Source organism: Dreissena polymorpha, chromosome 1 (genome assembly GCF_020536995.1).
Source record: "Dreissena polymorpha isolate Duluth1 chromosome 1, UMN_Dpol_1.0, whole genome shotgun sequence".
Classification (NCBI taxonomy): Eukaryota; Metazoa; Mollusca; class Bivalvia; order Myida; family Dreissenidae; genus Dreissena; species Dreissena polymorpha.
Window position 1 is genome coordinate 20,833,219 of NC_068355.1, and position 26,229 is coordinate 20,859,447.

A 26,229-nucleotide genomic window follows, 5' to 3' on the forward strand; every position below is an offset into this window, starting at 1 on the left:
ATAAAAAATATTAAATAATTATTAAGAAAACATATGTTAAATGTCATATTTCAAACATAAATATTTATCTTGTCTGACAGTTTTATTAAGCTTATGTTATCTACTGTTTCATAAACATATTATCTTTGAAATACTTTTGTCTGTATAATATGATAATTACATCAAAATGGATTGAATATAGAGCTAGTAAACTTTAAGTTATTTATCTGTCGTGTCTATAATTACTTGGTTAATTAGAACTGCTGGAAAAGTTAAGATACACAAAAGAAATATAATGATGTGTACTACAGTGGTATACTTCAATAATGTGATACACATATTTGTGTGTTGTAAGGCCCTACATGCAAATCCTTGTGTCTGAGTCTCTCCACCTCTCCCTAGAGTCTCCTCACTTCTCCCTAAATCAGTGTCCAGGGAGAAGTCACTTCTCCCTAAAATTTTAGCCCAGCGTGAGCCCTGTCAATGTGTGACCTTGACCTTAGCCCCTAGGATTATGGGTGATGAATGTGAAGCACCCCCAGATGACTGAGAACAACAATGGCAATTTTCATGGCTCTGACTCATGTGTTAATGGAGATAAAGCTGTAAGCTTATATTAAAAAGTATTTTTTCAATATACAAAGGGCCATAACTCCGTTATTAACAGATGGTGCACAATGCCATTTGGCGTGCATCACCCTGTTAGCCATATATATACTCATACCAAGTTTCAATGAAATCCGCCAAAGCACTTCCAAGATATGGCTCCGGACGGCAGACGGAAAGACGGACGGACAACGCCAAAACAATATCCCTCCGCCTATGGCGGGGGATAAAAAGCATAGTTTTGAGATTTATGTTTTAAAATTAATGATCAGCAACATAATTGATTGCCAAAACTCTTAATTCTGGAAGCCAAGATATAAAAGTCTATTGAAAAAAGTGCCATACCAACACCAACAGACTTGCACTGAATTTACCTCAGTCCTCTGTGAAATATATCATAAATTCAATTAAGATTGATCAAGTATGCAAAACATCAATAACAGTTTAAAACAAGAGTGCCAAACTGTCACAAGATACGCCCGTTTGAAGGTTTTAGACACCATGCTCAATGCTTGAAATGCACTAAGTGACCTCGAGACTTAGATATTTACCCGGCATGACCCATATTTGAACTTGACCTAGATATCATTTAGATGTAACATCTGACTAAATTTGGTGCCGATCAGATGAAAACTACTTCAATTAGAGAGACGACAACATGCTTAATGCTTGAAATGCACTATGTGACCTCTTGACCTTCTTTTTGACCCGGCATGACCCATATTCGAACTTGGCCTAGATATCAACTAGATGCAACTACTGACCAAGTTTGGTGAAGATAAGATTTATACAATTTGAATTAGAGTCCGGACAAAGTAAAATGCACTAATTGACCCTTTGACCTAGTTTTTGACCCAGCATGACCCATATTCGGACTTGACCTAGATATCAACTAGATGCAACTACTGACCAAGTTTGGTGAAGATCGGATGAATACAATTTGAATTAGAGTCCGGACAAAGTGGCGCCGTTGAAAATGCACTAATTGACCCTATGACCTAGTTTTTGACCCGGCATGACCCATATTCGAACTTGGCCTATATATCAACTAGATGCAACTGCTGACCAAGTTTGGTGAAGATCGGATGAATACAATTTGAAATAGAGTCCGGACAAAGTGGCCCCTTTGAAAATGCACTTATTGACCCTATGACCTAGTTTTTGACCCGGCATGACCCATATTCGAACTTGGCCTAGATATCAACTAGATGCAACTGCTGACCAAGTTTGGTGAAGATCGGATGAATACAATTTGAATTAGAGTCCGGACAAAGTGATGCCTTCCGCCCGCCGCCCGCCCGCCCGCCCGCCAAGGGGTTTCACATAATACGTCCCGTATTTTATACGGGCGTATAAAAAAATTAAAGAAACAAATCAGTCATTCACAATTTTATGAAACCTAAAATACTGTTGCGTTTATTCCACAATTTCGTTCATTCCAAAATTATGTTAGTTTCATTCCACCAAAAAAGTCCGCAATTATGTTCTCCCTAAATCAATGTAGCCTTTGTTCTACAATGGAGCCTTGCTCTGGGGAAAAAGGGCCTTTAAGAATGTGTGTCAAGTATCATACCAGATTAGCATGTGCTGTCCACAAAAGCTAATCAGGGACAACACTTTCCGCCTAAACTGGATTTTGTATCAGAAGAGACTTCCTTTAAACAAACAAGAGATGTGTTTGTCAGAAACACAATGCCCCCTATTGCGCCGCTTTGAAGCCATAAATTTGACCTTTGACCTTGAAGGATGACCTTGACCTTTCACCACTCAAAATTTGCAGCTCCATGAGATACACATGCATGCCAAATATCAAGTTGCTATCTTCAATATTGCAAAAGTTATGAAGAAGGTTAAAGTTTTGGTTAAAGTTTTTGAATTTGTTTTTTTGACTTTTGACCTTGAAGGATAACCTTGACCTTTCACCACTCAAAATGTGAAGCTCCATGAGATACACATGCATGCCAAATATCAAGTTGCTATCTTGAATATTTCAAAAGTTATGACCAAGGTTAAAGTTTTGGGACCCCCCCCACACACACACACACACATACAATGACAGACAGGCCAAAAACAATATACCCCCGATCTTTCGATCCGGGGGCATAAAAAATACCATAAAAGTGGAAAGTGTTGCGCCCGATTAGCCTGTACAGTTTCGGGGCTGATACTTTACGTAAATGCATTAAACCCCATTTTCCCAGAAGGATGCTCATTTACATTCACCCCAAAAATTGTTGGTTTCATTCCTGACTAGAAGTCCCCCTTGTGCTTCCATCACCTGATACCAGTGTGCTTACCTCGTAAGACTTGTAGTCGTCTGAATAGTCGTCCTCTGTGTACTTGTCGTTGGTCCCGTAGCTCCGAGACTCGTCCGTGGGGTGGATGGGATACAGCTGGGTCTCCTTAGTTGGGCCGTACAGCTCCATGGTGTTGGTGTTACTTGTCGTGTCACTGTTGTCTGGAAGGACACATGAAATAAGCATGAATTCTAACGTGTGAGCTACTTGATGGTTTTTGTGTGACTTGTAGTGTATATGTTGTCCGTAAGGACACCTGAAATAAGCATGAACTCTAACATGTAAGTTACTTGATGGTGTTTGTGTGACTTATGGTGTCTCTGTTGTCAGAAAGGACACATACAAATAAGCATGAACTCTAACGTTTAAGTTACTTGATGGTGTTTGTGTGACTTGTGGTGTGTCTGTTGTCTGCAATGACACATGAAAGAAGCATGATTCTCATGAATAAGTTACTTGGTGGTGTTGGTGTGAGTTGTGGTGTCACTCTTGTCTGCAATGACATGTGAAATAAGCATGAACTCTAACAATTAAGTTAATAATTGTGTGCTTGTGACTTAAAGAGACTGTCAACCACGAGTGACGAAAAAAGAGAAGTTCTAAAATACCGAATTTTTTTTACAATTCTTAGTTTATAATGATTAAAATATCACGACTGGTATATTACATTACTTGAAAAAAGTTCATATTTTCAGTTTATTTGGTCATACAATTTCGAAATATGAAATCGAAAGTATGTCGCGAAAAAAGGTGACATAACGATATACACACTATAAATAACGCTAGTAGATTGGTCATTTTCAATATTAGATATATACAATTCACTACGAATGCACAACTTATATTCCTGGGTTAACTACGTGACGATGATGATCGATCTACTGGCGTTATTTATATATAAATGGTAGTTACCTGGCAGACATACCCAGTCAAATTTATTAACAAATATACTGAAAATATGAAAACTTAACAACTTTTTTCATGTAATGTAATATTCCAGTTGTGATACTTTAATCAATATAAATTAATAATTGTAAAACAAGAGTGCCAAACTGTCACAAGATACGCCCGTTTTAAGGCTTTGGACAACTTGATAACTTTAAAATGACCCATTTTTGAACTTGACCTACATATCATCTAGACACAACTTCTGACCAAAGTTGATGAAGATCTGATGAAAACTACTTCAATTAGAGAGCGGACACCATGCTAAATGATTGAAATGCACTAAGTGACCTCGTGACCTAGTTTTTAACCTTGCATGACCCATATTTGAACTTGACCTACATGTAGATATTGTCTAGACACAACTTCTGACCAAATTTGGTGAAGATCGGATGATAACTACTTCAATTAGAGAGCGGACACCATGCTAAATGCTTGAAATGGTTTAAGTGACCCTGTGACCTAGTTTTTGACCCGGCATGACCCATATTTGAACTTGACCTAAACATTGTCTAGATACAACTTCTGACCAAGTTTGGTGAAGATCGGATGAAAACTACTTCAATTAGAGAGCGGACACCATGCTAAATGCTTGAAATACACTAAGTGACCCTGTGACCTAGTTTTTGACCCGGCATGACCCATATTCGAACTTGACCTAGATATTGTCTAGATACAACTTCTGACCAAGTTTGGTGAAGATCGGATGAATACAATTTGAATTAGAGTCCGGACAAAGTGGCGCCGTTGAAAATGCACTAATTGACCCTATGACCTAGTTTTTGACCCGGCATGACCCATATTCGAACTTGGCCTATATATCAACTAGATGCAACTGCTGACCAAGTTTGGTGAAGATCGGATGAATACAATTTGAAATAGAGTCCGGACAAAGTGGCCCCTTTGAAAATGCACTTATTGACCCTATGACCTAGTTTTTGACCCGGCATGACCCATATTCGAACTTGGCCTAGATATCAACTAGATGCAACTGCTGACCAAGTTTGGTGAAGATCGGATGAATACAATTTGAATTAGAGTCCGGACAAAGTGATGCCTTCCGCCCGCCGCCCGCCGCCCGCCGCCAAGGGGTTTCACATAATACGTCCCGTATTTTATACGGGCGTATAAAAAACACGGTATTTTACAACTTTTTTTTTCTACGTCGTCGTGGTTGACAGTCCCTTTAAGGTGTCATTGCTGTCTACAAAATGGACAAAGAAGTATGATTTCTGGGTAATAGGAATATGCTAATGGGCGACTTCACCAGGCAAATGCACTGGAAGCAATGTAAGAAGGTATGTAAAATTTCAGTTAGACATTGCTTAATCAAAATATTCACAAAGAAATTCTTAAATTAAATTGATATCCCCTGCAAAAAAAAATTTGTTTATTGATTTGTGCAGAGCTAAAAGAAAATGTTATACAAAAGTTTCATGTTAAAATCTTTCATTGTATTTGAGATATAGCTCAGCAGACCAAAGAAAACATGTATGAAACATGAAATCTAAATGAATTACATGCAAATTCTTTGAATTGGTATCACCCACCAAATACATTTTGTTGATTAATGGGTGCAGAAGGATGTACAGGGCAATGACTTTTAAGTGCTTGGTTATTGTTTTTATGGATTTCAATTTTCCTTATTGATACACTTGCACCATTGAAGTTTTCTGTTGAAATCTTGTAAAGAAAATGAGATATAACCCTGAAAAGTTACCTCAAACAAAAACACCTAAGGTACCATATTTTACCATGTATAGCGCGCTACCATGTATAACGCGCATGCGATTTTTTAAAGCCAAAATGGAGAAAAAAAAGAATTCAAGACCAAAAACCTGAAAATTTGGCCGAAAATGGCCGCCATTCTTATATTGCGCAATCATTTAATCTGAGTTTTTCGGGCGCTTAATTTCTTGTTTTAAAGTAGGGAGAGTTTAGACAATCAGGAGCATGGGTTGCATAGCACTATATTTTCGACAATTCGAAAGATTATTCTCTCGAGAACACCGATATGTCCTTATTGCCGCGCACTGCGGGTGTTTTTTCAAGACCCCTGCGCGTTAAATTCAAACCACTATTACCTATTCCTCACATTTGAACAGTGTAACATTTTCATTACCTGCCGCTCACAACATCGTATGACATCTTCTTCTGCAGACCCGCAACATCGCAATGTCGAATTTTACGCAAATCGTCCGTGGCTCCCATTTTATTTTTCATCGACTTAAATATTTCCCCATTAAGAGATGCTCCCCATTAAATCCAGTTTGACCTGGTATTTCGCGCCTTCACTGCGTCTGGTTGATTGATAAGTATTTATAGTGAGACAAACAATACACCCGAACGCTCAATTCCATACAGTTGGCGTTATCGGCGTAAAGCCATTTGACAAATATCATATGTTTGTCTCTATTGAAAGAAAATAAAACGAGTCTATATCTCTATTGTTGGTTTGTTACCTACGTAGTATACTCGCACAGTAGCATATTTATGCAGAGATCGGAAAATCATTGATAAATGTATTCCTCGTTTCAATGCTTAGGGCCGAGTAATTTCGGCAAATCGGAACTCAACTTACGTAAAACACTTGCTCAATTAACCGTTGAACTCCACCTCCGTTCTCTGCAAAAGGTTCGAAGGCGGAGCTTTGCACATGCTATTATTTAATTGGACGATTGCCATTGAGGAACAAACACACGATTGGTTCGGCATGTTGATTGCTAGACAAAGGAAGCCAATTTTGTCGGCGAGAAACTTGTCGCTTTATTGCTTCAGACAGGAAGCGGCTTTCCTTTGATAACGTCAAACTGTCAATTCACATAGAGTGCACATTTTCGGAATTGCTAACATTAAACTTTGGATTAAATTATCAAAATAAAGCAAAAGGGAAGTTGAGAAATATGATTGAGTTAATAAGCCTCAGTTCAAATAAAACGTTTTGCGTTGTAAATCAACGAGTTTTCATGACAACAAAAACTTTAACAAACAATACCGCGACGCACGGGGATCAATATAACTCGATTTTTTTAATGAACAATCAATGAAGAAGTGTGAAAACACCAACAAAGACATTTTTTTCATCTTTTAATTTTTGTCAAAACTGTTACTACCCCGTTCATTCCTAACCTTTCCCGCTATTTGTTGTTTCGACAACGGCCCCTTCAGTCTTTAACATTATAGGATGTAGTTTTCTGCAATAACAAAAATGGCGGCAATCGTGAACATTTACGATTACGAAATGGATTTTTTTGCAATTTAGCAACCAGCTAAAAGCGTTGTGTCAATGTATTACGCGCGCCGAATTTTTATTTCGAAATTTGAAGGCAAAAAACTGCGCGCTATGCATGGTAAAATACGGTAAATAACTATTTTTGATTAAAGATAAGGGTTATGGTTCTTGTGCATGGCACTACTCCTCATTCATATCTATACACTCATGAAGTTCCATGCAGAAATCTTGAATAGCATCTGATAGCCCTGAAAAGTAACGTCAACAAAACAACAAAGGACAATGACTTATTTAAGAAAATGTAGGGTTATTGTTCTTGTGCATGGACAATGAAGTTTCAAGTTGAAATCTTATTTTCTGAGATATAACCCTGAAATGTTTGAGACAGAAAGGCAAAAAAAAGGGCAATTAGTCTTTATTCAACAGAGGTGTATATAAAGTTTAAGAGTGTATGCATGTATGCAAATTGATTGCTATTTCAAAAAATGATTTTAGAATCTGTTAGTTAATTGTGACATTGACTTAAGAATGTCAATCAATATTTACACAATTTCGAAAAACACATAAATATTTGCAACGAATCAAGGAAGTATCTTAAAACAGAACACATGTGCAATATCCATTACACAATGCAACAGACACAGTTTTTAAAGCAAAAAGCTAATACCGGTATCACAAATTAGAAACTTTCAATAAGAAATAAGTCCAGGTTTCCAAATGATATGACAACTCAGAACTAAAATAAAAAGGTCAACAAAATGGAAAAAAAATATATAAAAAATCAATAAACAAGATGTGTTTGTGAAACACAATGTCCCCCTATATGACGTTTGACCTTGAAGGATGACCTTGACCTTGACCCTTCACCACTCAAAATGTGCAGCTCCTTGAGATACACACTCATTTCAAATATAAAATTGCTAGCTTCAATATTGCAGAAGTGACATTAAATGAGCAATTTTGACCCATATATTTGACCTTGAAGGATGACCTTGACCTTGACCTTTCACCACTCAAAATTTGCAGCTCCATGAGATACACATGCATGCCATATATCAAGTTGCTATCGTCAAAATTGCAAAAGTATTCATAAAATAAGCGATTTAGGCCACATATATTTGACCTCTGACCTTGAAGGATGACCTTGACCTTTCACCACTCAAAATGTGCAGCTCCATGAGATACACATGCATGCCAAATATCAAGTTGCTATCTTCAATATTGCAAAAGTTTTCATAAAATAAGCGATTTGGGCCACATATATTTGACCTCTGACCTTGAAGGATGACCTTGACCTTTCACCACTCAAAATGTGCAGCTCCACGAGATACACATGCATGCCAAATATCAAGTTTCTATCTTCAATATTGCAAAAGTAATCATAAAATGAGCGATTTTGGCCACATATATTTGACCTCTGACCTTGAAGGATGACCTTGACCTTGACCTTTCACCACTCAAAATGTGCAGTTTCATGAGATACACATGCATGCCAAATATGAAGTTGCTATCTTCAATATAGCAAAAGTTATTGCAAAATGTTAAAGTTGGCGCAAACCAACCAACCAACAGACAGGGCAAAAACAATATGTCCCCCACTACTATAGTGGGGGACATAAAAACACCTTTGAAACACAAATTTGAACAAATATTAACACTGTTAATACTGGGATTACAACAATCCGAGATTCAGAATGTTTTTTGTTTGGTTTATTCACCTGGTTAAATCGGAAAAGGACTATTAACAAATACTTACTAACATCGGATGTAGTGTTTGGGATTGCATTAGCAATAACTAATCCTGAATGTAAACAAAAAATATGTCAATTTTTTTCTGCTTGTATGTCATTTTAGCTTTTTTCTTCTTTTCAATTTTAAATTTCATTTAATAATCAACATTCCCTCTTGAATTATTCCCATGGCATTCGGTCCGTCAATATTGCATTTTCAATAGGACTTATTTTTAAAGCATCAGTTAGGGGTGAGTCTGACAGTGCAAGACTTTTGGGAATATCAGGTGTAGGTTTATTGATTTTATGATTTGCAATTCTCCTCATTTATATCTATACACCCATGAAGTTTCATGTTGAAATCTTGTATAGTATCTGAGATACAGAACTAAAAAGTTCATACAAAAAGGGCAATAACTCTAATTAAAGAAATTGTAAGATTACGGTTCTTGTGCATGGCACATCTCATTGATATATATACAACCATTAAGTTTCATTTTGAAATCTTAATAGTATCTGAGATATAGCCCTTAAACATTACATCATATAACACAAAATAAAGGGCAATAACTGATTTAGGAAAATATAAGGTTATTGTTCTTGTTCTTGTGCTTAGCACTTCTCCTTATTGATATTTAAACACCAATAAAGTTTCCTGTTGAAATCTGATATAGTTTCTGATATATACATGTAGCCCTGAAAAGTTTGTGACTTTAAACGCCAAAACTATATTCCTCAGCCTTCGAAAAGGGATAATAACTGGTAAATGTTAGTTGTGCTATTGCCATCTTACTGGTGACAAATTTAAGTAACAAACACAGCAAGGTAGTGAACTCAGCATTTCATGTATATTAATAAAATTGTAACGAATAACAATAAAAATAAATAAATTATTATTTTTATTATTATTATCATTATTATTAGATCAGAAACATTACTTTAAAATGATAGCTGATCTGAAATTTGTATTAATTATTGTAGTTGTTTTAACTACCAAAATAAATATATTAAATTTCAGTATTTTTGTGAAAAAATTAATACTTAACGCCTGCATACAATGGCAACATTTTTATGATAAGGAAAAAAATATAAGACAAAAATGTGGTTTAGTTCAATCATTCTATGCACTTCATTTTCACACTAATCTAGCTAGCATCTAACACTAGACATGTTGAGTTAGACAACAGCAACACAAAAGAGGATCTGGAAAATATCAAACCTGGAACAGACACTGACTGGATGAGACATGATCTGGTAAACTTGCTTTTACCAAGGCCCATTATATGAGTCGCATCTTAGGAAAACTAGCCATTATGCATGCGCGTAAAGTGTCGTCCCAGATTAGCCTGTGCAGTCCGCACAGGCTTATCAGGGACGACACTTTCCACTTTTATGAAATTTTTCGTTTAAATGAAATCTCTTCTTAGCAAAAATCCAATTTAAGCGGAAAGTGTCGTCCCTGATTAGCCTGTGCAGTCTGCACAGGCTTATCAGGGACGACACTTTCCGCTTTTATGAAATTTTTTGTTTAAATGAAATCTCTTCTTAGCAAAAATCCAATTTAGGCGGAAAGTGTTGTCCCTGATTAGCCGCACAGGCTGTACAGGCTAATCTGAGATGACACTTTACGCAGTTTTCCCAAACCACATCTCATATCTATCAATTCTTTAGACCTAAGTCTAAGAATTAAGGATATTCTCAAAACTGTAAATTTAAAGAATGCTGTAAATTTGAGTCAAATTACAGCAGTTATCGTTTAGGTTAATTATTTTGCCATACAAAATGGTGGTAGTAAATACATTTTTTTTTAAACTGTTGCATTGTGTGTGCATCTTTGTCATGTAAACGCCAAGTCAAAGATTGGTTGATGAATACGTCCCTTAGAAACATAGTGTGAGAAATCAAGAAGTTACATTTTTAACTTTTTTGGATTTCAAACTTAAGTCTAAACATTCAACAGTCTATGCGTGCAATAATTAGCGATTTCTGTCATATTGCAAGTCAAGAATTCACACTTTAACTTAATCTATAAATCAATAGAGATCTTTATTTTTGATAGGTATACTTGGTTCTTCCTAAGTAACCAGCACACCAATTTGGATAATCAGAGGTCATAGCTTCTAAAATTATCTGGAGGAAACATATTTGTTTACATTATTCTATGACTTTGATCATTCTTTCAACTGTTGTTCTTAAAATCAACACCCATCTTTCTTTCCATCACCATAACCAGTACCAACATTTCTCTTGAAATCGTGCATAAACAAAATGTCATATGGAAAGATCCACTAATGAACATTCCATCAATTTAACTTACGGAAAAGTGCAAAGCAATATACCCCCAGTTTTTTTAAAGGATGAATAAATAAAATTTTGCATGCTGAATAATTAAAATTTACATGCTAACTATAATCTTATTTTTTTGTTGACCTAGTGCCCACAACATAACAACTCTTGCTGTAAAAACTGTCTGTCATGCCCAAACCAAATTCAATGTTTTCTATCTAGCAGAGGCAGGTTACTCCAATATGCACACAAAGGGAGAAAACAACAGGAAGTACTACACTCACTCTCCATACGTTTTTTCCTCCTCCTCACAAAGAAGAGTATGAGACCGATGTTGAGTGCCAGCAAGAGGATGCCCACAACGCAGACAACGAGGATGATAATCACTGGCATGTCCTCACCTTCCTCCTTCTCACTCTGAACGTCTGACTTTGGCTTCAGATCTGGAATAAGATGTAACCACAAACTATAGTTTTGTCGCAAACTTTGTTAACCCTTTGCATGCTGGGAAATTTGTTGTCTGCTAAAATGTTGTCTGTTTAATTTCTAAAATTAGCATTTTTTTTCCAAGAAATACTATCAGAATAGCAAACAGTTTGAATCCTGATCCTGATGAGACACCACGTTCTGTGGCGTCTCATCTGGATCCAAACTGTTTGCAAAGGCCTTCAAAATTCGGTTCAAGCATTGAAAGAGTTAATAACCCATAGCTGATTTGTAAGCTATGTTCAATAACTCAGGAATATTGGGTATAATGATGGATAATACGGCATGAATAAACTATCTTGCCCATCTATGCTTTGTGGTAATGACTGATTTGAAGTTTCAATTTAATTGCTCATCACACTTATGCTTATAACGTTTCATGTTTAAATAACACTTAATAGAATTGATGGAAAATGTATCATCCATGATATGATACAAATGCATGATTCATGTATAATTACCATGCATGAATCAGCCTTACATAACTGTGCATTATGTTTGTACCAAACGTTGTTTTCTTTCCTGTTTTTATTCATGTCGTAATATAAACTATCAATTTACAAAGACATCTACATGCATATACTTATCATCTTTTTCAACTTGATTTACTGTAATTTGTAATTTATTTTTGAATAAGATTGCATCACCCCTCGAAATAGTTGACCCAAAACAAAAGAAGCAATCCCCAACCCATTCTGAATACATATTTTTTCCATTTGTGCATTCCAGTGAACATCCTGTAAGCAATATATATCGGCCTTAAGATTTTGTTATATAATTCATTACATCTAATATTTTTCTACCATCATTTAACTCTCTACAGTAAAAAAAACCTAGAGCTTTTTCACAGACGTGACAAATACCCCCACATGCCGCATTGACACAGAATAGTTTGCATGTTGTCTTCACAAAAAACAGCGGACAACATGCTCAATGTTTAAAACGCACTAAGTGACCCCATGACCTAGTTTTTGACCCGGCATGGCCCATGTTCGAACTTGACCTACACATCATCTAGATACATATCTGACCAAGTGTGGTGAAGATCGGATGAAAACTACTTGAATTAGAGAGCAGACACCATGCTGAATGTTAAAAAACGCACTAGAAGACCCCGTGACCTAGTTTTTGGCTCAGCATGGCCCATGTTCAAACTTTGCGTAGAGATCATAAAACTTCTGACCAAGTTTAGTGAAGATATTGGATGAAAACTCCTTGAATTAGAGAGCAGACAACATGCTGAATGTTTAAAACACACAAAGTGATCCAATGACCTTGTTTTTGACCCGGCATAACCCATATTCAAACTTGATCTAGACATCGTCTAGATACAACTTCTGACCAAGTTTGGTGAAGATCGGATGAAAACTACTTGAATTAGAGAGTGGACACCATTCTCAATGTTTAAAACGCACTAAGTGACTCCGTGACCTAGTTTTTGACCGGTCATGACCCTTGTTTGAACTTGGCCTAGACATCATCTTGATACAACATCTGACCAAGTTTGGTGAAGCTCGGATGAAAACTACTTGAATTAGAGAGTGGACACCATGCTCAATATTTAAAACGCACTAAGTGACCCGTGACCTAGTTTTTGACCTGGCATGACCCATATTCAAACTTTACCTAGACATCATCTAGATACAACATCTGACCAAGTTTGGTGAAGATCGGATGAAAACAACTTGAATGTTGTGAGTGAATATTTGTCAGTTCTTCCATGCTGGTATTGTTGGTCAGAAAGCTCATTCTTTGTGGCTGGCTTAGTTGGAGGCTTTTGTCCTTTGAATTTAATTGAGGTTGATCTGTTTTACTGTTAGCACTCATTATGAGGTATTATTATTTTGTCTTGAAACTGTATTGTAGATGTTGACGATATGTGTTTGTCAGAAACACTATGTCCCCTTTTGTGCCGCTTTGAAGCTATATATTTGACCTTTTACCTTGAAAGATGACCTTGACCTTTCACCACTCAAAATGTACAGCTCCATGAGATACACATGCATGCCAAATATCAAGTTGCTTTCTTCAATATTGCAAAAGTTATTACAAATGTTCAAGTTGGCGCAAACACACAAACAAACCAACAGACAGGGCAAAAACAATACGTCCCCCACTATAGTGGTGGGGGGCATAAAAATACATTTGACTTACTTGAGGTCTTGGCTATCACAGGAACCGCTGCATAGTCACTTCCTCCCAACTCATTGTGGGCCATCACTGTCAACTCATAGTCAGTGCCTAGGGACAGACCTGCAATGAACACAATAACAGCATTGCAGTATCACTGTCAACTCATGGTCAGTGCCTAGGGACAGACCTGCAATGATCACAACAAACAGCATTGCAGTATCACTGTCAACTCATAGTCGGTGCCTAGGGACAGACATGCAAAGAACACAACAAACAGCATTGCAGTATCACTGTCAACTCATAGTCAGTGCCTAGGGACAGACCTGCAATGAACACAACAAACAGCATTGTAGAATCTCTGTCAGCTCATAGTCAGTGCCTAGGGACAGACCTGCAATGAACACAACAAACAGCATTGCAGTATCTCTGTCAACTCATGATCAGTGCCTAGGGACAGACCTGCAATTAACACAATAACAGCATTGCAGTATCACTGTCAACTCATAGTCAGTGCCTAGGGACAGACCTGCAATGAACACAATAACAACATTGCAGTATCACTGTCAACTCATAGTCAGTGCCTAGGGACAGACCTGCAATGAACACAACAAACAGAATTGCAGTATCACTGTCAACTCCTAGTCAGTGCCTAGGGACAGACCTGCAATGAACACAACAAACAGCATTGCAGTATCTCTGTCAGCTCATAGTCAGTGCCTAGGGACAGACCTGCAATGAACACAACAAACAGCATTGCAGTATCACTGTCAACTCATAGTCAGTGCCTAGGGACAGAACTGCAATGAACACAACAAACAGCATTGCAGTATCACTGTCAACTCATAGTCAGTGCTTACGGACAGACCTGCAATGAACACAACAAACAGCATTGCAGTATCACTGTCAACTCATAGTCAGTGCCTAGGGACAGACCTGCAATGAACACAACAAACAGCATTGCAGTATCACTGTCAACTCATAGTCAGTGCTTAGGGACAGACCTGCAATGAACACAACAAACAGCATTGTAGTATCACTGTCAACTCATAGTCAGTGACTAGGGACAGACCTGCAATTAACACAATAACAGCATTGCAGTATCACTGTCAACTCATAGTCAGTGCCTAGGGACAGACCTGCAATGAACACAACAAACAGCATTGCAGTATCACTGTCAACTCATAGTCAGTGCCTAGGGACAGACCTGCAATGAACACAACAAACAGCATTGCAGTATCACTGTCAACTCATAGTCAGTGCCTAGGGACAGACCTGCAATGTACACAACAAACAGCATTGCAGTATCTCTGTCAACTCATAGTCAGTGCCTAGGGACAGACCTGCAATGTACACAACAAACAGCATTGCAGTTTCTCTGTCAACTCATAGTCAGTGCCTAGGGACAGACCTGCAATGAACACAACAAACAGCATTGCAGTATCACTGTCAACTCAGTCAGTGCCCAGGAATAGACCTGCAATGAACACAACAGACAACATTGCAGTATCACTGTCAACTCATAGTCAGTGCATAGGGACAGACCTGCAATGAACACAACAAACAGCATTGCAGTATCACTGTCAGCTCATAGTCAGTGCATAGGGACACCCTGCAAATGATTATGTAACACTTTGAAACATAAATTTTAAAATGCAGTCAAACATTCACTTATAAACAATTGGAATACTGTTATTTATAATCATATTTATAATGTTTCAATTTTCCCAATTGCATGGTTTATCCCGCTATTTTACCCGATCCAAAAGGCACAAGCTGTTAAATATGAAGCCAAACAAATAAATACAAGGAGATAACAATTCAACAAGTGACACTACAACCTTCAATTACAACGAAATTCATTGTGCCTCACTGTAAATCACTTGCTAGAATTGCATGAATGAACACAGAATTATTATTTAATGATAAGATAAAATATGAACTGGATGTGTTCCAAAATTCAGCAATTTCAATTTTCATAATACACATGTATGTCAGAATCTGTTAGATTGCAAACGTAGACAGTATTGAAATTAGAAGAACCACCTGTCATCTAAATTTCTCCATTCCAAAGTGATCAACAATCAACTTGTCAAACCCAACATAAAAAGAAGGGTATCAAATGTTTCACAATTTCATAGGACACTTAATAGCTCTGCTTTACATATCATTACTGTCAGCAGATATTAAAAGATAAAAACCTTGTAATAAATACTTTAACATTTGCGGTATAAAACCTACTCTACACTTTTTTACGACAAATGGATAAATAATGTGTTGCATATTAATAGTTAAACCTTAACAATAATATAAACAAGAGGGCCAAGATGGTCCTAGTTCGCTCACCTGAGAGGAGACAGTTCATTCAATCTTTACCAAACGTCAAACTTGACCTAGATATTGTCCAGACAAACATCACGGTCAAGTTTCATCATTATTGAACCCAAACTCTGGCATATGGAGTGATTTTGTTTTTGTAAGATTTGACTTGGTGACCTATATTTTGAGCAATCAGGTGAGCTAAACATACACAAGGAAGATATAACAAAGGTTATGAGAGCATGGGAATCTCGCATTCGCTTTGTCATCATGCATCAATTATCTTATAGTGCCAGGTGATACAACTATAAAGATTTTTTCTTTCATCCTGATATAGAAATTAAAAGTCATAAATGTAAAATAAATAAAATTCATGATTATACAGATGATATCTTCAGACCTTTAAAATGTGAGGGTAGAAAGCATCTGGTGATAATAATGGTTACTTCATCACAATTTCCACTTAAGTACTTCTCATCATATAAGTGTATAGTTTTTTCAACACGTTTTTTTTTTTTTTTACCTAAGTGCAATTAATGATTTTTTTTAAAAGTTGCTCAATTCAAATAGGCTTTATTGTTATTTTTGCAAAGAGACACATTTATTGTACAATTATAAATGGGCAATAAATGTGACCTCAAAAATTGTTCAAATCACTTTTTTATTACTTGAACTAGTGACCTAAATTGTGATCCCTCGTGACGTAGTTATGAACATGGCCGAGATATCATTTTCTGACCAGCTGCATGAAGATTGGGCAATAAATGCAGCAACTAAAGTATTCACAAGCCAAATGATGACTAGCTTGACTCACAACAAACCTAAGACAAAAGGCCATCACAAAAGCTCACCTTGAGCAAGTTGTGCTCAGATGAGAGAAAAACAAATTCTCTGACATTCATGATGTCTCTCAAACTTGATAAAGAAATCAACATGTACATAACAAGAACTATTCAACTAATAATTTTTTTTTAAATACAATGCTTGCTTGATTTAATACTTCTTCACTAATTTATTATAACATTTTTTCTTATGCCACAGGGATCGACATTAACTTTTGAAGCCACTTGTCCAGTTGGACAAGTAGACCATAATTTCACTTGTCCTGACCAAAAAGCAACTTGTCCTGTCCATTATATCTTATTCTGCTCATTACTTGGCAAAATAATGATAAAATACAAAATGCTCAAATCATAAAGACTTGAATCGTGCAAAATACATGTAAATTTAATTGTAGGCAATTTCAATACAAAAAGAACTGACTAAAATAACAGGAAAACTCAAGATTATTGATTTTTAAACATTATACAAAGCAGTAATACCTGACAAAAACTTGTGTGTTGCCAACATCAAACAGAAAATGTTAAAAGTGATGTATATGTACAGTACTTAACTGATGTTAAAAAAAATCATTCTATACATAGAGAGGACGTCACTACGTTAATTGTCTGTAAGATCGGTGTGTACCGGTGTCGTAAAATGCATATTCTCTACGATGGAGAACATTCTTGTTATCTTGGCAAAGAAAAAAATGCTAAGGGTTGCTTCACTTGTGAACAGTACAGTGTAGTACATGTATCACATGGAACTATCGGAATATCTCGGGCTTCGACGATTAAACTTATAAAAAATATACTTGGAAAAGTTGAGTGATATCTCCATAGAAATAATGGCTTTAAAGGCATTTTTTATAAGTAATACAATTATAATGACCACTTGTCCCGTCGGACTAGCAAATTCTTTATTTACTTGTCCGGACTAACAATTTGGTTGTCCCGGACAGTCGGACTACCTTTAATGTCGAGCCCTGTGCCATCATGGCTTGATATAAGGATGTGAAGATCAATGTATATCATATCTTACTGATTTGAGACCACGCTTCTCCACATAACCCACCTTTCACAGTGAAAATGTTGGCATCTGGGGGCAGCACATCGACGTACGTGTATCCAGCAGACATGTCCGTGACCTTGTATCGCACCCTGAACGTCTGCGTGAGACCCCCATCAAACCCAGCCTTCCAGCGCACTGTCAAACTGTTGTGGGTCGCGTTGACAAACTCTACATCACGGGGCGGATCTGGCTTTGCTGTAAATGTAAAGTAAACAGGTCGGTGACCTAAGTTCACAGTGTGCCTCATAAAAGACTCAGAATATTTTATAATGTCTTATAACTATGAACTTTCAAAAACTTTTTGTTTCCTTACCAGTTAAAAATTTAACCTCGTCTTGACTGATCCCATGGCTAATAAAAACCCTATATAATCTAAAGTTATTTTTATTGATGGAACATTAGTCAATCTATTCTGTTGTAACGCTTTTATGATGCCATCTTATCAACACTACACATCTATTGCGAAACGAACTTATGAATGTAGAAACATGGAATTATATGTAAAAAATAAAACTTAAGACACAAGAACCAGAAAGAAAAAAAATTCATATTTATAATTATTTTACATATGGTATTCAATATAATAAAATAGTGATATAAAATAAATGGCATAATTAAGTTCTTATATGGGTTTTGTTAAAGTAATATAATCAATACTGTCCTATACCAAGGTGCACAAAACAAGTATTACTGTATTTCTAACCTTGTTTTAAATCATGAGTATGCTACATGGCAGCAAAAGCCAGTTATATAAAAGTTTTGTAGTAATATTATGACTACTTCAAAAAACACAAATCCAATTTATAACAAAAACCTTCTTGAAAGAAATTGTTATAATATTGCCTAGTAAACTCAAAATCCAAATGTATTATACTACATAACAATCTGTAAACATTGCAAAAAGACTCTTTATATGATTTGTGTATTAAATGTCAAAAACCTGAAAACACCAATATAATAAAATAAAATACTTAAAAAAAAATTGTAAGTAAGAGAGAAATCACAGATTATTTGCATTCCCATATCTAGCAGTGACTTGAACCCTGGGCTCTCATATCTATATACATATATCTATGATCCTCACTCTGGGAAAACGGGGCTTAATAAGTCATTAAGTCAGGTGTCAAGTGTCTTCCCAGTTAAGACACTTTCTGCTTGTATGGTTAAAGAGATTTTTTAGCAAAATCCATTTTTAGCAGAAAGTGCAGTGCCTGATTAGCCTGAGCAGACTGCACAGGCTTATGTGGGACTGCACAGGCTTATGTGGGACTGCACAGGCTTATGTGGGATTGCACAGGCTTATGTGGGACGACACAATGCAAATGCATTTCCCAGAGCTAGGCACATAGTTATTTCACTGTCATTGATGACAAACAATGAACCATTTCCCTGGACAGAGTTAGTAGCATGCAACACCAAGTTTGTACTTTTCAAAAAGAGGATACAAGGAAAGTTTAGAAAATTAACTTTTGTGTGACCGAGACCACAATATGTGCCCTTACCTTTTGGATCTACTGCTAGACAATGGACAGGTGTCATGAAAACTTGTAGTGATGTGACATGCAATAAGTAACTCTGAACATCTACTATGCTTAGTTACTATAATTACAGCCATTATAACGATTGTTACCATAAAAAATAACCAACTTTGTTACTGATGTTGCCTTTACCGCCATTTAAAACTCAAACTTAACGTAAATTTTAGATTTTGATAAAAAAAAAAGTTAAATCAATATGATCCTGGTAAAAAAAATAGAACTTTTATATTAAATCCCTCCTATTTCAGGCGATACAAACTAATATGATTTATATGATTCGACAAAAATGTACAACTAGAAACAGAAAGGCAGATTTGATCTGCGATCACATGAAACATAATCAGCTTCAGATATATAACACTAAGCTATTATACATAAACTCATTTACATGATGCAACAACCAATGAAGCGTACAAATAACCCATTTATGCCTAGCGTCTAGAAAAAAGGCTTTGGCAAACAGCGTAGACCCAGATGAGACGTTGCATGATGCGGCGTCTCATCAGGGTCTGCACTGTTTGCTTAAAAAAATTTCTGTAAGAAATATTCTAAATATAGAAATAAATATACTAGACATCCCTAATTTTGGAAATAAATTGATCCAATTTAAAAGGATGTGAGAGTCCAATAGGCATAAATTGGTTAACAAAGCCTATCTATAAGCAAGTAACATGGTGGCCACTGACATTCCATTCCCTTATATTCCCTGAATAAAAAATTATTTCCCTGACATTGGAATTGAAATGACATAATTGTTACACAGGTTACTGAAATTTATTTTACATTATACTTTTACTTGCTATTTGACTCTCTTTCTTGTCATAATAATCATAAAATTCGTTCTTATATTATTCATATTTTAAATAGCAAAATAACTTTTCAAAATACTTTGTTCAAAGGCTAATTGGCACTTTTTTGCTATCCATAGAGTTAATATTTTACTGCTTTGATTCTTATTAAAATTGGATTTTAATTATGTTGCTTCTTCTGCCCTTGGTAAAAAATTAACCATTAATGTATCATATTTACTTCTTATCAAAACATTATATTTAATGATATATACTTCCGTTGTTCAACAAAATTGTACGCATTATTTTGCTTCTTCAGTTGTAAGATAAAATTTAACAATTTTTTTTTTTTCTTTCTGTATATTAAACAACACATTTTACTTTTTGAGTTCTTAATTTAAATCCAATTAATAGCAATATTCTATGATTTTCTATTTTTCCCCTGTGTCCCCAAGAGACTCGGTGGCCACCCTGACAGACCAATGGCCCCTCCCAAACTCACTTGTATCATCAGTGGCCACCCTGACAGACCAATGGCCCCTCCCAACTCACTTGTATCATCAAACACGACAGGCAGCCTGTCCTCGCCCTTCTCATTGGTCACAATGCACTGATACATGCCGTAGTCAGACTTCTGCACGTTCTTGATCAGCAGGACATTCTCAAACTCGATGCTCTCTGTCACTTTCTCCTGGATTTCATACTTAACAGAGTCAGCCGCAATGTTCACTCCATCCTGCAAAATGAGATGTCAATTGTGGTATTATAGTGAATGTTTGCTCCCTCCTGGAGTATGCAATGACAAATGCAATACATGTCTATTCCACCCTGTATAAGGCTGTGTTTAAAGTGTATCATTTAGTCATAAAGGAACAACACCTATACATTTTGTGAAAGAACACAAGAAATTTGTTTTAAATAAAAAAACATGATTAGCAACTTTGAATTTAATCTCTTAAAAGCACTCGGCATAAATCATAATTTAATTAAGGAAATGTTTGTACTTTGATGAGACCCTTGCACGACAACAATACCTCAATATCACTGCAGTATAATCACACTGACCTTTTGCCACTGGAAGGTCACAGTGGGTGCGCCCTGGGCCCGACAGATGAGCCGCCCCGTACGCCCAGTCTGGCTGGCCGCCTTGTTGAACTCTGGAGCCTTGTCAATCTCAGGGGTAACTGAACAATACAAAATTAATGGGGGAGTTACACATTTACCAGTCAAGCATAATAAAAATAAAAGAATTTCATTTAAAATAACCTCATTTTCAGGAAACTGGGTGCAATGCAAGTTCATAAAGTGTCATCCCAGAATTGCCTGTGCAGTGAATGCGGGCTAATCAGGGAGGACACTTTGCGCTTTTATGGAATTTGCCGTTTGAAGGTGGTCCCTTCTAAACAAAAATCTAGTTTAGGCGGGAAGGGCCATCCCTGATAAACCTGTGCAGACTGCACAGGCTAATCTGGGACGGCCATTTACGCACATCCATTAAGCCCAGCTCTCCGACAGTGAGGCGCATATAGTTTATTTTTATTGAAAATGTGTGTGGAAAATTGAACAGTACATGTAATATAGTCTTTTTTAACAGGTTATGAACATGAATTATGCTGAACTGTCTTAAAGTAAAATCTTGAAGAATTCAAAATGGTACATACCGGGGAAATTGAATGAATACTGAATATATAAATGAAATCATTCAAAACGACTGGTAACATAAAATACAATAGAAATAATGTAATAATATACTTAACTATAACCAAAAGATCATTTGAGTCATTTCTTGAGAAAACTGGGCTTAATGAATGTGCATAAAGTGTCGTCCCATATAAGCCTGCACACTCCACACAGGCTAATCAGGGACAACACTTTCCACCAAAATGGACTTTTGCTAAGAGACTTTGTTTAAAAAACAACAACAAAGGAAAGTATTGTACCTGATAAGCTTGTGCTTTCTACACAGGCTTATCTGGGATGACACTTAACTTACGTGAATTAAGCACAGTTTTCCCTGATTAAGGCTCATTTTCTGAACTGAAACTGATTCCCATGTGCTTACATTTCACAGTTAGAGCCACAGTCTTCTCAACAGGGGAACCGATGCGGTTGTCAGCGATACAAGTGAACGACCCCGAATCCTTCCTCTGTAGCGACTCAATGAGCAGGGAGCCAACCCCGTCTGCGTACGAGCTCAACGTGCGCGTCATATCAAAGTTGTCTCGTTTCCAGGTAACCATCTCGGCCACCATGGGGTTTCCCTTCACGTGACATTTCAGGGTCACGGATGTGCCGTCATCACCCTCCACTGCATTGGCTTCTGTGATCTCTGCTGGATCTGTCCGGGCAGAAGGTTGATATTAGACAGTGAAAGTTCACAGAGAACCTTTATGTGGTAGATGGCCCAAACAAAGCGCCTTAAATATATTGATGCTTTCTAGTAATCTATAGGAAAACATCTTACTTCAAATTTAGCTGAACTATTATTAATTAACAATCAGTCAACAAGAGAAAATCATATCACACAAAAAATGCTCACTTGTGTTAATGAAATACAACTTAATTGTTTCAATTTATTTCTGTTATCATTCGAGTTTTTCTACAACACAATATAAGTAACAATCATTAAAAGAAGAAATAAATACTATTTTGTTTAGAGTAATTATGGTCTTGTCATTGTTTACTTGATTTGATCTGAATTGTAAGTAGAAATAAACAAACATTTCACAAAACAATACTAAGAAGAACATATACAGCTTTTAAGCAGCACAATTATAATGATTCAAATAGTTACATGTTCTAGTATCTGAAAAGAATATAATTAACAATTAAAAACTCAGTTGTAGAAATTATTATTACTGTAATTCACAATTAATATTACAAACCACATAAGGAGAACAATAAACAGCTTCTGACTGGTACAAATCAATCAAATAAAACTAGTGACCTAGTTTTTGACCCAGCATGACCCAGTTTCAAACTCGACCGAGGTATCATTGGGACTCAGCCTATAATAAGCTTCTGACCAAGTTTCATGAAGATCGGACAAGAAATGTGGCCTCTAGAGTGTTTACGAACAAATGTGGACGGACGGACAGACGATTGACAAAGACCGATCACAAAAGCTCACCTGAGCTAAAAATGACATCAGCTGGGGCAATAATAATAACAACCATGTAGACCTTAAAATACTTGTTGTTAATCGTCAGTACTTGTGTAAAAGGATAATCAAAGAAACTGCAGTATCTATCTAACATTTTCATATCAGTTACAAACATGTCATGTTCTTTTAAATAGTTGCAGAGCTGTATGCAAGTGGAAGTTATCCTCAGCACTGATAAATAGCTGCAATTCTGGCAGATATAAATGACTTATAAGAAGATAGGCTTTCAACAGGCCCATGTATCTGCACATTAAATACCATCCTGACAGGCTGGAATAACTCCCACCCAGCTTTCTGATTAATGAGGTAAACATATTTTCCATGAAATTTATGTTTTTACAGTTGAAGAAAATAATATGCAATCAAATGGTTTGTATTTGATATACAAATATATAAAAAAAACTTTAATGACCAGGAGAACAATACCATTTTAATTTCAACTTGGTCATCCTGGTCAAACCAATAAATATTAAAGGATAGCGACTCATTTAAAAAGGTTAAAAACAAGCAAATTCATTGGATTGATATTCCCCGCCAATTAAATTTTTTTGTGACGGATGGACAGAGTGACAGACGGATAACGCCAATTCTATATCCCTCCGCCTTTGGCGGGGGATAATCATTTCAGTGATGAGATATAGACTATTGTTAAAGCTGCCCAAGTGAAGGCATGTTTACTTTTCTGACGCTTCCAACAAAAGCCGATCATACAAGAAAGTCTCTTTAAAAGAACGAATAACTTGGCTGATATTCAACCGAGACTGTTAAATTCACTGAAGCATTCATCATACTCTAAGTCTGGAAAGTATTAATCAAGATCTCATCATGCCCGGCCCTGCTATCAGATCATTTCAATTAATTCTATCGAAGAGTCAAGAACTTATAAATACCAGAGATTGATGGCAGTATGGTAGCTCTACCATTTCGGCTTCACCTAGATTCTATGGTTACAGTTTTCTATTTTTAATTTTATGTCCTTGGAATAAAAATCATCCATTGAAAATAATACCCTGTCTCAACTTCTTCAGTATTTTCTGCTAATCATCCAAGACCATAACATGTTTTAAGCCATCTGTTTCGATGCAGAATTCTTCATTGCATGCATGCTTGGGTGCATATTCTTGAGCATCTGCATTCATAATTGTGTCTGTGGGTGGTTTTAGAGTTTTTTTAGATGCAACAATTGCAGATGCCAGTATGATATAAAGATATTAACAAGCAGGGATCATATTTTTTTCGGTTTTGTCGGTCCTAAACCGATTGGGGTCATGAAAGACCGATTGAAAATCCCTAACAGTCGGTCCGATTCTGTTTGCTATTAAAATTCCCATGTCATGAAATCGATTACACAGTGTACATGCTAACACACCCTGACATTCTTATCTCGTTTAGGTGTGATAAACCATTCGCTGCAGTCTCTAAACCGGTCAGGACCGGTTTATTGCACGTCAGACCAAGAATCAAAAACTTGTGAACAGCGGATTAAAGACGCATCCGATAAGACGCGTCTGAATGCACGCGATGTAACTAAACAAAACATGCCGATACATTTTCCACCAGCGTAATAATCCGGTAATATAATTATGAATGAAAGTCGCGGATCTGATCGACAGAACAGCCGAAAGTTATTTTTATGGGCGGAACTTCACATAAAATAGTGCACAAGAAAAATAATATACATTGAATAAATCTTTAGTAAAACCGTGTTAGAATAGAAATAATTCGTGTACTTTATACTTTGTTGTTGAATAACTCACGACCGGAAAATTAGATGCGTGGTTTCAAATGCTTCGCTTTCGTGATTACATCCCTACGCATCTAAACTATCGGACGTGGGTTATTTGACAACAAATTATTTCTTAATCATTTGGTTTTTTGTTGTCAGTAGCCAACCTACGCACCGACATTTGATTGGTTCAGTGCATGTTTGTAAGATATTATCGAGTCGACAACAATTTAAAACATCGGTATAGACTTACACAGATTAATAATATTGACAACGATGAAAAAAGTCTGATAAAACAGCACACGAAACAACAATGAAATACCAAATGATAAAACCAGTTGAGAAAACTCGTTCCGTTTAAAAAAAATGCCTAAGGGAATTTTACTTGTACATGTATTATACCACCTTCATGAATGTCAAAATCAATGGTATATATTTTAACGTAATTTGTTATGATTTCGGATACACATTTTCGGATACGTTTATATCCGGACCGATTGATGTTGCGGGAAAATATGATCCCTGTTAACAAGAGATGTGTTTGTCAGAAACACAATGCCCCCTATTGCGCCCCTTTGAAGCCATATATTTAACCATGAAGGATGACATAGACCTTGACCTTTCACCACTAAAATGTGCAGCTCCATGAGATACACATGCATGCCAAGTATCAAGTTGCTATCTTCAATATTGCAAAAGTTATCACAAAACTTTAACCAAGGTTAAAGTTTTAGGTTAAAGTTTTGGGACAAAATGACAGACAGACAGAATGACAGACAGACAGAATGACAGGCCAAAAACAATATACCCCCGATCATTCGATCCAGGGGCATAACAAAACGATAATTGAAATACACAAATTCATTTCAGATGACTTTTTTTAAACATTTATTTCATTCAAAACACTGACCTTTGAGAGCCAGAGGGGCTTATCAGTCCTCTTTGCACACATGTTGATAGTAATCTTTTGCTCCCCATTGAATAATACCACTTACATGGTTTCATAATTCAAATACTAATATTAGAACAGATCAATATTACTATTTATATATTAACATTAATACATATACTAACATAAGAAGCAGGGGTGTCAATTGGCCGAAATCTAAAA

General features: G+C 36.3%; 1 protein-coding gene and 1 long non-coding RNA gene across 39 annotated transcripts in view; both read right to left on the reverse strand.

The window, feature by feature from the left end:
* LOC127873643 (nephrin-like) overlaps positions 1–26,229 on the reverse strand; it is a 169,757-nt gene that overhangs the window by 17,423 nt on the left and 126,105 nt on the right. For 37 of the 38 annotated variants that reach the window (XM_052417631.1, XM_052417612.1, XM_052417617.1 and 34 more), the window contains 8 exons: positions 22,292–22,567; positions 21,295–21,413; positions 20,782–20,965; positions 17,907–18,098; positions 13,716–13,814; positions 11,360–11,518; positions 8,816–8,860; positions 2,883–3,043 (listed from right to left, as the gene is read on the reverse strand). In XM_052417631.1, coding sequence (XP_052273591.1) covers positions 2,883–3,043; positions 8,816–8,860; positions 11,360–11,518; positions 13,716–13,814; positions 17,907–18,098; positions 20,782–20,965; positions 21,295–21,413; positions 22,292–22,567 — 1,235 coding nt within the window. The remainder of the gene's footprint in view (positions 1–2,882; positions 3,044–8,815; positions 8,861–11,359; positions 11,519–13,715; positions 13,815–17,906; positions 18,099–20,781; positions 20,966–21,294; positions 21,414–22,291; positions 22,568–26,229) is intronic. The other variant, XM_052417622.1, reaches the window with a different exon arrangement.
* On the reverse strand, positions 4,160–4,955 carry LOC127873958 (uncharacterized). The gene is made up of 2 exons (XR_008046458.1): positions 4,447–4,955; positions 4,160–4,289 (listed from the first exon to the last, which is right to left on the reverse strand). It is a non-coding gene; the product is annotated as an uncharacterized LOC127873958 (long non-coding RNA).